Source organism: Harmonia axyridis, chromosome 7, assembly GCF_914767665.1.
Source record: "Harmonia axyridis chromosome 7, icHarAxyr1.1, whole genome shotgun sequence".
In the NCBI taxonomy this organism is placed as follows: Eukaryota; Metazoa; Arthropoda; class Insecta; order Coleoptera; family Coccinellidae; genus Harmonia; species Harmonia axyridis.
In genome coordinates, this window is record NC_059507.1 from 23,332,440 (window position 1) to 23,347,163 (window position 14,724).

Consider the following 14,724-nt stretch of genomic DNA (forward strand, 5'->3'; position numbering starts at 1 on the left):
AATTGTTATTGTGGATGCTATCTAGAGTTTTTAGAAGCGGAAGAAAAAGAAGCATAATATGTTTATGTTAACTAAACATATTATGCTTCTTTTTAATGATACACTTATTAGCACATTTCTTTTTAAATTGATTTAATGACTAAATGAAAATATCTACATTTTTCGATTTATAAGTCAATAATCAATCTATCAAGAAGAACCTTAGCCTGAGATTCTTTCAAATTTCAACCGCTAAAGATTTGAAATATGTTGAATCAAAAAAATTGAAACACAAATCATGCCTCAAAAAATTCACAACATCCAATTATGAGAATTGAAAATAATTTTTTTATCGCAAACAAACATACCATTGAAATGTATATATCAGTATTATAATCGAATTACCTTCAGCTCTAAGAGACATCTCAAACACATGTGGTTTTTATAATCACCAGTTGGTTATTTTTAGAAATTGAACTTACAAAGTTGCCAGGTAGTAGGTACATACATATTTTTGGAAGCTGACTTTAGAAGAATAATTCGACTTCATTCATGTGTTCATGTGTTAATTCGAAAGGATCATTTCGGCTTTGACAAAATTCTATAGTTAACAAAAAACTATATAATTCGCTAATTCAATTATAGGTATTATCATTAATTGAAAATAAATTTTTCATTTTATTTTCTTCATATCATATTTTATTTGCAATACTTCAATGTGAATTTTTCTATTTCCCTTACACACTTCTCTAATTAAATACATGAATACTTTGATTAAAAATTCAAAAATTGAAATCGAAGCAATCAATTATAAAATTCAATGAACATAAGGATTCGCAAAAAAACGAAGAAACAGATGAGATATAAATGACCATACAGAAATGAACGAATAGAAATGAAAAAAAAAATCTCAAAAGACCTAACCCAACAAACATTTCCCTATCAGTTGAAATAAAATATTGAAATGAAATCACTTCAATATTATTGATATTTAATATCTTCAATCTCATTAGAATTATGATTTTCAATATCACAATGAATAATTGAAAATATTTTTATTTGAAATAGCTTTCAAAGATTAGATATGAGTGTGTAATTACTACATGTACAGGTTGAGTCAATAATGCTCAATCGGTCTAGAACGTTTGTGAATTTTGTGTTAGGAAAATGATTCAAATTTTGTCAGAATCGACAGTACTCAGCGCATAAGCTTGAATTATTTTTATTCTACAGGCTGGCCGAAAAGTTTTGATACACGATACCATACTGTTTTTTTTTAATGATAATGCTCAATTTTTATATCACATTCATAATCTACATGAAATTCTGATTTCGAAATACTGGTCATCATTTATCTGTGGTACTTTTTGACGTAAGCCAATTTTTTCGACAAATTTCATGGATATAAAGATTTGAACTAAAGATCATATCTTGAAAATTATTCGGTATAGTGGCATGATTTTTTTTTTTAAATTTGAATTCGAAATTTTCAAATCTTTTGCAAGTTCACGGATCACTCTACAGCTGGTTCGAAAGACACTGTAATTATGTAATTGATGATTCATTTGAGAATATGTGAACATATATTTATTTTTTATTATTTTATTAGAATATGACTTGTAAGAAATATCAATAGGTCCATTCATACAAATGACATGCCCCGAATTTTATTTGCTAGTCTTATAGTGAGTAGTCTCCATTTTTTGTCTACACATTATCTTAAAATTATAATAGTTTTCAAAGGGCTTCGAATTTCATGTTTTGCAGGGGGCTGGCAGTATACTTTCCATACATACGGTTTCAAAAGGATGAGATTACTCATCTCTACTTAATACCTACTAATAATATCAATTAAAGGTAAGCCAAATGAATGAAATCATTGAATTATTTGTAAAATTGAATTGAATTGGAGACCACGCGAACAAACAGAAAAATAGTTCAAACTGATTTGATTCATCCAGGATCCAGATGTCTTAAAGTCAAAAAGTACCACAGTGCTTCAAGTATTTCGAAATCAGAATTTTATGGAGATTTTTACATAAAAATTAAGCATTTTTAAAAAACAAGGTGGTATCTTGTTTGACCACTTTCGGATCAGCTTATATAGTCAAAAATAATGTAAGCTTATGCGCTGAGTACTGTCAATTCCCCCAAAATTTGAATTATTCTCCTAACCAAAAATTCACAAGAGTTATCCACCCATCGAGCACTATTGAGTCCCCCTGTATATCCTTTCGAATATCAATCAATTCAAATGTAAATTCGTAACTGCGAATTCCGTAATATCAAAGTTGAACATCAGCAGACAAAATAAAAATAAATCAGAAACAATTAGTGGCATTTCATAAATACGATACTAAAAATATTTGCGTGTGGTGTTCCATATTGGAAAAACACTGTAAAATTTACATTATCATCTTTAAGATTTTCAATTTAGGCAGTGAAATTATTGTTTCACATTCTTAAGAAATGTTGTATTCTTTATTTGAGTTGGTTGAGTAGAATTACCTACTATACTCTATAATAAGAGTGTAATTATCAACTAATCAAAACTAAATATCTACGTTCATGAACCCAAAAACCAATTTCTCAATATTAGTTCATATCATATAATTCTTTTTGGAATCTTATAGAAATTCAATAGCAATCCAAATATAAGATAAACAAAATATTTCAAAGTAGCAGGATGTATGCTCTCAAGATCGTTATCTTCGAAAAGATTACAAAGAATACGAATTATTTTTAACTGAATTGAACGAAATCATTATTGGAGAACCTGACGTGGAAAGTTTTGATAGGTTACAATAAACCATGACCTAAGTCAGAGTTGTATGTATTACGTTAGTTCTTCTTTAGAGACGATATTTGTTGCATCACTGGAAATATGTAAATGAGTACTTAAAACGCTAATTCCTTGAATAATTTATTTCATCTTTCTTTTTGCGAGGTTTACTTGTACGTCTATTATTTCCGAAATCATTTCGATACAATGTTGATATTCTGTGGTGTCATCCAGCTGGTAAAAAATACTAATTTCGAAAGAAAATAAATCTTTTGCGGTCTGGTAGCTGATGTAATATTTCAATAGATGAAAGATGAAAAAAAATTGACATATTTGACTGAAATATGGTATCGACAAAATGTGATACATAAACTTCAACTTCCTAGCTTTTACTTGATCAGGAACTTCATCATAATAATACTAAAAGGCATTCATGGCTAAAGCCCTTAGCAAACAATTCATGGAAAAAATTAATAATAGGTTGTTATTGACAATAAAAAGAAAGATTAAGTTCACATATGAAAATAAAATTTAATTTATTTCAATCACAGGGTGGACTTCAGGTGGGTGTAGACCTTCTGTTCTTTCACTCAAACCCTGAAGAAAAAAATAGCAATTAAATATTAATGTGCTGTATGTCAAAACAAAAAAACAAGTAATCTGAACTTGCAGAGAAAAAATAGGAAACAAAGAACGCGAAAGGTAAATATCTTTCGAAGAGGACAAGTTTATAAGGAGGGGTTGATATAAGTCCACGATAGTATTGTTTGGACTGTTGTCATGATTTGAGCGGTTGGTTGTTACCGACGTTTCGGTAAGCATTTGCCTACCGTCTTCAGGGTGATGGTCCTGGTTCTTAGGCCAGTTGGCCAGTCAGCATTTGCACACTATGTGTTCGGCTGTTGCTTTCTCCTTTCCACAGAGTCTGCAGATCTCATCTGCTGACTTATCCATGCGGTGAAAAAGGTATTTGTACCGATAGAGTGTTGTCAGCAATCCCATCTTTATCCGAAGCTCAGCTCGTGGTAGCTTCAGGGGCTCCTATAGGTCGGTGAAAGCACCACAAATTTCTTTGTCTGAGCAAGACCCGGAGTGTTTCTCCAGAGGGTTTTTCTATTGTCCCACGTCCATTGTTGGATCACCGCCTGGTATTGGTATTTTTCAAGTCCACAGAAGGGCTCAGGACTAACAGGTGTAAACCTTGTTGCACTTTTTGCAATTTCATCGGCTTTTTCGTTTCCTTCAATATCACAATGCCTCGGTACCCATAGTAGAGTTACTTTATTGCCTCTGGTCAGTTTCTTTGAGATATTTCGGCACTCTCATGTTAGTAGAGACACCTGGCTCTATGAATCAAAAGATCTCATCGTGACCTGGCTATCCGTAGTGATGTAAATAAGCTCCTTTTTGAGGTTCCTTTTGAGACACTCTTAGGCGCAAGTATAGACAGCTAGTGACTCATTTTGCAAGATAGGGTATTGAGGGCATCAATGTTTGACCCAAGATTAGCTCGGATAAAATTCGTCTACTCTCACCACTAGTCTGCAGAAGCAGATAGATCAACGGTAACAAAAATAGCCCAAATAACTATCTAAGATATGGTCCATCGTCCATCATCAATATCACGACAACAACGAGTTCTGATATTCAAATTGTGAATATCATTCCTATGAAGGAATGAAGGAGTTGCTGATGATAAAAAACTAGAGCTTAAAGTTTGAAGCTGATCTCTATATTGACCTATCTAGTTTCCGGTAACTTATCCTGTCGAATTTCCTTATGACGTAATTAAACCTTAAATAGGAGTTTTGAATCTTTTGAACCTTTTCAACTTGGTATAAACAAGCGGAAAGGTGAGTGTAGAGAGTAGTTTTACATTTTCTGGAAAGGGATCGTCTGTGTGGATAGAGTAGTCGTAAAATTATAAGGGATTTTGTACACATCAAGCAATATGGGCTCTGAAGCGAAAAGTGTTATCCATGAATACCACTCAGGTTTTTCACACTAGTCACTATCGGAATTACCTCATCTCTAATTTTAAATCGAGCTCTGACTCAGATCATTGCAGACCACCGCATATCCAAAAAAATTTGCCTGTAATTCAGCTGGATTAAGTCTCAACTCATGCGCCACCACAATCCTGTCCATTATTTGAAAATCCTCGTTCACTCTTGCTATTCCTTGCTCAACCTGATCAGCGGGAAATTTCAGGTACATCTATATATCCTGTGCATAGAAGTACACAAGGAAGTATTTCAGAAATGTACAAATACAATGGGTGTAAATAATGAACAGCAAGGGCCACAATATTGATCCCTATGGCACACCAATTAAGATCGTCAAGGTATCAGAAATTTCCTCACTACATCTCACCTGCCGAGTCCTAAATTCAGGTAGCTTCTTATGAAGGCTACATTACTCGACGAAAAATCAGCGACATATATATTTGCGTAAAGAATCTCATGTCCCAGAGTATTGAATACTTTCGAGTAGCCTAATAAAATGAGGATTGTTTTGTGTCCTTCATCCATGGCAGTTAAAATTTCATCAGTAACTTTTAGCAGTAATATTGCACAGCTATGACCCCACCGAAATCTCGATTGCTTTTCTGGAATGAGATTGAACTTGCTTCATCTGGTGTACGAGAATCATTTTTAAAATCTTGTACATAGTTGGTCATATGCCTATTGTTCGAAGGTCCTCATAACCCTTGAGCATTTTACCCCTTGGGAATTGGTAGAAAAATCGGTTTTTTCCATAAGACAGTATATCTTCAAAAATAATGGGGTTTCAATAATGCTTGCAAAGCACACGTTCTGAGTCTGGATTTTTTTTTATAGAGAGTTGATAACCAGTAAATGAAACATGAATCCATATGTTGGCAGCAGGTAAACTAACACGGACAATGGAGTGTGTTATTTGTTATATTTTGTTTATATTTCTCAAGATATAAAATTATTTATCTATTTAAAATATTCCAAAGAGCCATAAATTACCTATTTAAATTATGCGGAAGAGCATAATTTATCAAAGAACGACAAAGGTAACTAATCAACGAAATATTGTACTGATGTTGATATGTAAAATTAACTCCAATAAGCCGCAGTGTTGGCGAAACAAATACTGTTAACATTAAAATACTTGAGGAAATTATTTTTTGTGGACTATATCTTGTTTAGACTAGAGGATTATTTAAGATCTTCGCCTTATGGATCTACGTAATACTTAAGTAGGTACCCATATTAATATAATTTCGAGGTTTCAATACATGCTTTTAGACATGTAGAAGAGGAAAAGGGAAATGTGTTCTGAAAACTACACATAATCAACATCTTAATGAATGAATAAATGTATAATATATACTATAATTTACAGTGAAATAAATATAATTGTTTACAGTCAATGTTTAAGCGTATAAAATTAAATGTATCATCACATCGGATTCAGTCAACATGCTATATCTATAACAACAGCTTCATGGGGCTGTAACACCAAGCTCTGGACAGATATTTGATCCCTGCAAATAAAACAATGAAAATATTCCATAAAACCAAAAGAAGCTTAAAACAAATTCTTTATATTCTGCTGATTGATTAACTTACCCTCTCTTATACTGAGAACCAACGCTAGCAATAGCTACGGTGCCAGTTTGGCAAGAAACTCCAGGTACCAAAACAGTTTCAGCATCATTGTTATCATGCCATCCCAATTTGAAGGCAACAGCGATATGCTTGCCTTCGTGAGATCTCCTCAAAACCACAACATCATTAGACAATGCCCAGATGTTGGTGCTTCCAAGACTTGCAGCTTCTTCTTGTCTCTTTCTGATCAAGGCTTTGTAGTTCTGGTAGTAACTCACTTTTCCTTCATCTAGCTGGCTTTGTAAGTTCAAATCGAGGTATTTCTTGCTAACAGGCAACCAGGTCTTGGCACCTTCGTTGAAACCAGCATTTGTGGTGTTGTCCCATTGCAAAGGAGTACGTTCGAAGTCTCTGCTGATCTGATAGAATATTGCTGGATCTCTGGCAGCTGGGTCTTGACCTTCTTCGTATTTCACTTCGCCATCTTCTTGGCCAAATTCTTCTCCGTTGTATGTGACTGCTACTCCTGGTAGGAGTAGGTCCAACATGAGGAATCCATCCTTGTTTTCAGCACCTAGTCTTGTTGGGTAACGACGGTTATCGTGATTCCCTAACTGCAACGAAGAGAACATTTTTGGTACTGCTGTCTATCATCATTTCTTAAAAGTTGACTGATACTTACAACCCAGTTCGATGTGTAAATACTTGGTAAGGCGTCCATCCAACTGTATATGATTTGCACTACATTGTTGGCATTTGAAGAGTTGAGATCGAGATTTCTTATCATGAAGAAGTTGAAGGTGAAATGTGCTCCTAAAGTGCTTCCATCAGCTGTTCCATAGTAGGGTATGGTTTGGTCAAGGTCTGCATAGACCTCAGTCATCAGAACTCTGTAAGCAAAGGTTACCTTAGAACACGAAAACTTTTCTTAGGTTAAATGAGGTCAGGTCCTAAAGTATGTTGAGTATTCACTTACTTGGCATCTAAGCCATTTTCAGCTGCATAGTCATCGACAAATTTCCTCCATTCATAAACAAGAGCATAGGTTTCTGGAAGGTTTGCAGTGTAGATATGGTCCAGATAGTCATGGTTGTTTGGATCTACAGGGAGGTTGGACCTGGGCTCATCTCTGTATTGGTCATCTTCGTAAGCATATAGAATAGCGTCAATCCTGAAGCCATCTATACCAAGATCCATGTAGAACTTCAAAACATTCTAAAAAAATTGATTGGAAGTATTAGGTACCCTTATTGTGTACGTCGCCTAGACTAGTGCACAATTATTAAACTTTTTCTAATCACGTTGGAAGATTATTATGACAAATACCATGTCATTGATGCAAAGTTGAAATGAAGGTTTCAAAGGAAAATCAATGTAATAGACAAGAATAACAAATCCTTTTACATCTAGGTATTTGAAGGAAACGAATATTATGCTAATATACTTGTCAGAAAATGAGTACGAATGACTCTTACTGCTTAGGAATGTTTCTGGTATGGAAAAATGCACCTATAAGAAATAGCTTTGATAGAAGAAGGGAACCGGAGGATAATATTAGAATGGCGCAATATTCCAGGTATGAATAATTTCAACCAGTTTGTTTGGAACTTTAATATTGTATGGTCCAAAAAGTATCAGGATTATAATAAGAATATACTACACCTCTTCAGTGGCTTCCTTACAATGCATTTACACATTAGGAAACATTTAATGACATAAGGTTCATCAGAAACTGATGATTGCAGATTCTAGGAAGGGGGGAAGAATCTCTTGATCACCTGGTCACAAAAAATGCTTTGAGCAAGAAACTTGTTGAAGCAATCCCAGATACTGGAATTCATTAGGTGTGAATGGTGTAGTGATGAAAACAGGTTATACATATATGAGTAACTCCCTTCACAATAAATCATTCAGGATAGAAATATTGATTACCTTCATTTCCTCATGGACCTTAGGACTTCTGTAGTTAAGGTCAGGTTGTTGGATGGTGAATTGATGAAGGTAGTATTGTTGACGTTTTTCTGACCATTGCCAAGCACTTCCAGCGAAGCAACTCAACTGAAATCGAACATTTTTATTGTACCTGAAACTTACTCAACGAACTTAAACTAACTTAACCTACCGTGCAGAAAAGAGTTATTTTAAAAAAGATTTAATTCGATGAGCATTTTGAAAAATAAGTTGTTAAAAAGAGGTATAGGAGGTTCTTTTCTGTAGAATAACTTCAACAGTCAACAGAATATTTTCAATCAAGCTACATGTGTTTCTGTTTCTAGATTTTCATCCTCTATTTTTCAGTAATTCCTGTATATATCCTAGATATATCAATCAATCTTGTATGATTGAATTATTAGGAATATGCAGTTTGAAAACAACACTTATTAAAAAGGGTTTACAGTCTTAAAATTAAATGTTCTATCGACAGTTAAAATTATTCTATATATATATTTGGTTTAGAAGAGATGTTCAAATTGACTTTTTTCTGAAGATTTTCATGAAACTCTGAGTAACCAATCAACTCGTCCATTGTTGTTTGAAATCAATGAAAGTGTCAAAAATGAACTGAAAGTCAACACAGAAATAATTTGATCGAGCAGATCACCACGATAAAAGTTTCATGAAACCCACCATTGGGGAAATATTTTCTAGAAAAGAGTTATATAGAATCTCACCCAGTTGTTTGGGGGTTTCTCAGGAGTACCATCCATCCAAATATAATAATCTTCGTATCCTTCTGTCCTATTTTCTGAAGCCTTGAACCATTCGTGCTGATCACTCGTATGGTTAGGTACAAAATCCATTATGACCCTTATGCCAAGCTCGTGAGCCTTAGTTATCAACGATTTAAGGTCGTCTAAGGTACCAAACCTGGGATCTATGACATAGTAGTTGCTGATGTCGTAGCCTTGGTCCAGTTGTGGAGACTGCATGATAGGGGATAGCCATATCCCGTTCACTCCAGTATCCTTAATATAAGGTAGCTTCCCGATTATACCTGGGAGATCTCCATCACCATCATTGTTGGAATCTTTGAAAGATCTTGGGTAGATCTGGTAAAAAGTGGCATGTTTCCACCAGTCTGGATCTCCTTGGATAGCTCTGGCATTGACCACAACACCAAGAACCGCTAACAGAACTACAATTCTCAAAATCATCGTTTACTTTCAATAAAATCTAAACAATAACAGGAATCTCTCTTCTGGGATCTGTTTTATAAGGATTTTGATATTCCTCAAGTATTTTATCTATCAGATTGAGTCGATGATTGTTGTGATTTTCCATGGATTACTTATTGTTGATATGAATGGCAATATTTAAATTTGTTATCGCGATTGAATAATTTTTTTTGGAATGTCATTTTATCGAATTGTTATCTTTATGGAAGCAAAAATTTTTACTTTGGCACGCTCTGAGATATGGGCTTTTGATGTGATTTGATTTTCTATAGATTTCCTTCAGAAGTGAAGCAGCAATTTCGTAGTATTATTACTCTTTGAAAAGCAAAATATCAAAAAATCGAGTCAGCTAAAGAATCTATTTGATTACTTCGGTTGGTCTTATTGCAACTTTTGATTTGATTTATTAGTGCCTAACTTTGAAACCCTTAAACAAATCTTATAGTTTACGTACGTTTTGAAATGCAAAGAAAAAAAAATTGCTAATTGAACTCGGATATTATATTACTTTTATCCTCTTAGGACGAGAAAACGATCCTTTTGAAGACCTAAAATCGATTAATTGAATTATTAAAATTTATATCTCAAAAATTTCGCCATATGAATTCATTTTATTGAAATGAATATTTTTTTCACCATTACTTCATATATAAATGTTATTTTGTAGTAAATAAGGAAATAAGGAATATAGAATAGTATATATCATTTCGTAGGGAGAAGAAGTGTCACCTTCCATGGCAAGCTTGTGTTTTGAAAGCGAGTCATAAAATGTCACATCTCCGAATAAAATATGTTATTTTATTTTTAAACGTTTTAAAATTCATTAAAATCTGGACCTCCACTTTTAAATTGAATTTTTCTATTTTAGTATCGTAATGAGTTCATTACAGTTCTAGAAACATTGCTGTAATGTACTCATTATAGCATTGTTATCAGTTATATTTTTCGTTTTTTGGTTATCTACACAGACTTCCAATCCTATCAAAATTCAACACACATCAATTGTCAATATTATATAACTTGGTTTTAGTAAAATGATTTGCAACATTATTCGCACTTCCCCTTGATTCTGTTGGTGTTAAATAGATTTCGTCAGACATAGTTCACGAATTTAATGCGTAATTACAAATGATTTCAAAATTCGAAACGTACGATTCAAATTCCGTAGTATGTCAATTTTCGTAACAGTCACACCAACTGCCATGATACTCGTACAATACAAATGTCACTAGAATGTATAATCTGAATTTTTCATTGAATTTCTACAGGATCTCACAAAACTTGACTGAAATAGAGAAAATATCGTCCAATACTCGTTGCAGACGGCAATTCCAACTCTCATGCGTTCGTTTTCGAATTTCGTATTTGTGTTGGAATAGGAGCCCATTCTGCAACTTATTTTAGAATATACTATACTATTATATTTAATGAACGTTATAAGTGATTGATCAATGAATTTTTGCCTAGTTATGGTTGTCATTCTGAATTATTTTTGACAGACATGAAGTATAATCGTTGATAGTTTTTATTGCTAGGTAACACTTTCCTCTCCGGCGGAAGTAAAGTTGAACTTTTCGATAATCCTGTCAGTCAAAATATGACGTTATTGTACGTTCTAAATAAAAAAAATAACTTTGTGTTTTAAACTTTTTTTCAGGACTTTCCTTTATCCGATATGTGGACTGAAAAGTTTAGATATTTTCTTCTCACATGATTGACATTGTTTTTTATAATAATTTAAATAATAAGTTAATTTGAAATAATAATTTATAAAAAAGATCAGAAATCATTGAAAAGATCAGAAATCATCAAAAAATTGCAATGCATACAATACTCATATACACTCTGGAACCTTTCAAGTGTTTCTCGGTATATCAAAAAATTAAATAAACAAATACAATACAATAACGTATTTCAAATGACCTTGAGATAGCAATACTAAAACAACACAAAAATCTTATCACATATTATCTTAAAACGCGAATATGAGAATTTATTTTGATGATTGAGTTGTGATATTTCCAGCGGTCTTTCTCTGAACACACTGAGGACGAGGCCAAATTCAAATTCAATTCTGTTCGTCCGGCCGTATACGCAATAACTTTCGAACGGAAGAACCTAGAAATTTTCAGTATACGTTGTGATCTAGAATGCCGTAAATACGACAATTCGAAATAATGTATTTTTGTTAATATCGAAACTGTGTGTTTGATTTGGACGAAAATCATAATTTAAAGCCTCCTGCGAAATTCAATGTTGATCACATAATCAGAAACATATAAAATTCAAGAAAAATATAGAAATAAAACTTCCCCAACAGACGTTGTTGAGCTTTCAAACGTTGATATTTCTTTGATTATTTTATTTTGAAAATAATACCTTGATCCAACAGACACAGACAACATGGATACATTTTCCGAATATGAAATCTGACTACCTCAGGTTGATTTTGAAGAGAATTTCTTGAAATGAATATAAAACTACCACTATATTTACATATTCGGATTCAGAATCGATTGAGCATTCGAAAAATATGGGAATGTATATTTTGTAAGAAAAAACAGGAAGTTAAAATGAAGAAACAATTAATGAGAAATAGTTTATAGATCTTATTTTGAAAACTAGTCTAATTTGCAAAAGAATTTTTTTTTGAAGAGAGGGTTTTTCGTCAATTACTTGCCATGCCTTTGAATGATAGTTTTTCCCATGACATATGTGGATAGCACGTGAAAAATACTATCATTGTGACGGGTCAATTTTCAATATTGCTCAAAGGATAAGCCACAAAATCCAGTGACCCGCTTACGCGAAACACCCTGTACAGAATTTATCAGAATCATATCAAATTTAAAAAGGATTTTGAAAAAAGATCTGCATAGGTACTAAATACTGATTTTAATTTTCATTTTGAAAGTAGTTGTTTCAAATAATTCATGATATTCATCGAGATAGATGAAAATAGATTCAAGGATTGACTTAATATTCAAGCAACTTGACTTGGCTTGACTTGAAATCGAGCCAAGTTCTAGTCAGGTAGTAATTTTTCAATGTCAAGTCAAGTATTTATTTATTCCTCATATAAATCGATAGTTTAATTTTAGGGAGTACTTTTTGTTTAATTCATGTATCTCTAAACTTTGATGATTACTTGTAAAATCAAGAACATTATATCAAGCAACTTGGTTTTTAGCAGTTTTATTCTATAATGTGCACATCAATTAAAAGTGATGAAATGGGAAGGAACCTTGCAAACAACACTTTCATTCATGAAAGTTATTGTATATAAAAACTAAAAATATCAAGTATTTTAAAATGGAAAAACAGATGAAATCACTAAAAACAAAACGAAATAAGAGCTATAAAAAATATAGTTTCTTAATATTGAGAAACATCCAAGCACTATTTGATTACATATTTTTCCATCCACGATCTACACATATGAGGCATCTTAAGGATTTTTCGCCTAATCTATTGCGGGTTTTTGTACCTGTAAGAGCAGACTGTCTTTCAACAGGAGCTGAAAATGCTGGCGTTGATAAAAAGCCTTTGACCATTTTAGCCAAGTTTGAAAAAACGTTTTCGTATCTCTTCCATCATTCTAAAATATATTCAGAACTGTCAGCAAATGGTTCAGTCAGGAATTCAAAACTCCAAACCATTTCATTCGTTCGATTTTGGATATTACATATTGTCTAAGGGCGCACGAGCTTGCATGATATGTTTGCAAGAAGCTTGATATCAAGTCAAGCAATAAACATCTCGAATCAAGTCAAGTTCAAGTATGCAATTTGTCAAGAGATCGATTTTCAAGTGAAATATTTGTTTGAAATATCAAGCTATTTGAATTGATGAATCCCTAAGTGCAAAGCTTGCAATGTTTTTTAAGCTTCGGCCAAAAAGAAAGATAACAACAGATCGTTATATTTCTGCATATTTCCGTTTGGGGAATTTTTGTAGCCCCTTTGTCGTTTCAAGGTGGAGCACAAGAAAGTGCGAATAATAAAATTGGATTCAGTTCAGATACATCGAACGTGTAGACAGGAATATTATAATTGAATAGGTCGGACCAAGATAGGTCGAATATTGTGCTGGGACAGAGAGACTTCTTTCCCCCCATCGGTGCGATATCGATATCCCCAAGATGAAAGTTATTCAGGCGAAATATAACATGCAAAAATTTGTTCGGTCCACGCTTTGAACGCTGTTGATATGAAGAGGATCTAGACATAATCCTATCAAATTCTTCAGTGGTGCATAACGAGTGAATATTTTTAATAGCACAAATATTAAAAAATAATAAGGAAAGAAGTTAAAAGAACTTGTTAAAAGAAAAGAACTTGTGGTCATCAGCTTTTGAACGATTTTTTTCTCGATATTTTATTTGAATTTTGTGATGCAACCACAGAAATGAAATTTGGCACAACTTTCCGTTCAAGGACTGTGATCTCTAGTGCAAAGTTTCATTATAATCGGATGAGTACTCGCGGAGATTCAGGTCATTTTGTGTCAAAATCGAGTAATTTTTTTCTATGGTTGTGATGCAACCATAGAAATGAAATTTGGCACAACTCTCGGTTCAAAGACTGTGGACTGTGATCTCTAGTGCAAAGTTTCATAACAATCGGGTTAGCACTTGCGGAGATTCAGGTCATTTCGTTTCGAAATCGAGTATTTTCTTCTATAGTTGTGATGCAACCACAGAAATGAAATTTGGCACAACTCTCCGTTCAAGGACTGGGATCCTCAGTGCAAAGTTTCTTTACAATCGGATGAGCACTTGCGGAGATTCAGGTCATTTTGTGTCAAAATCGAGTAATTTTTTTCTATGGTTGTGATGCAACCACAGAAATGAAATTTGGCACAACTCTCCGTTCAAGGACTGGGATCCTCAGTGCAAAGTTTCATCACAATCGGATGAGCACTTGCGGAGATTCAGGTCATTTTGTGTCAAAATCGAGTAATTTTTTTCTATGGTTGTGATGCAACCATAGAAATGAAATTTGGCACAACTCTCGGTTCAAAGACTGTGGACTGTGATCTCTAGTGCAAAGTTTCATAACAATCGGGTTAGCACTTGCGGAGATTCAGGTCATTTCGTTTCGAAATCGAGTATTTTCTTCTATAGTTGTGATGCAACCACAGAAATGAAATTTGGCACAACTCTCCGTTCAAGGACTGGGATCCTCAGTGCAAAGTTTCTTTACAA

General features: G+C 33.4%; 1 protein-coding gene across 1 annotated transcript; it reads right to left on the reverse strand.

The window, feature by feature from the left end:
• Window positions 1-6,098: 6,098 nt before the first annotated feature.
• On the reverse strand, window positions 6,099-9,533 carry LOC123684819 (maltase 1-like). The gene is made up of 6 exons (XM_045624291.1): window positions 9,015-9,533; window positions 8,275-8,400; window positions 7,319-7,557; window positions 7,025-7,232; window positions 6,364-6,956; window positions 6,099-6,278 (listed from the first exon to the last, which is right to left on the reverse strand). Exons 1-6 carry the CDS (start codon window positions 9,495-9,497, stop codon window positions 6,209-6,211), a joined length of 1,719 nt encoding a protein of 572 aa, XP_045480247.1. The 5' UTR covers window positions 9,498-9,533; the 3' UTR covers window positions 6,099-6,208.
• Window positions 9,534-14,724: the final 5,191 nt, after the last annotated feature.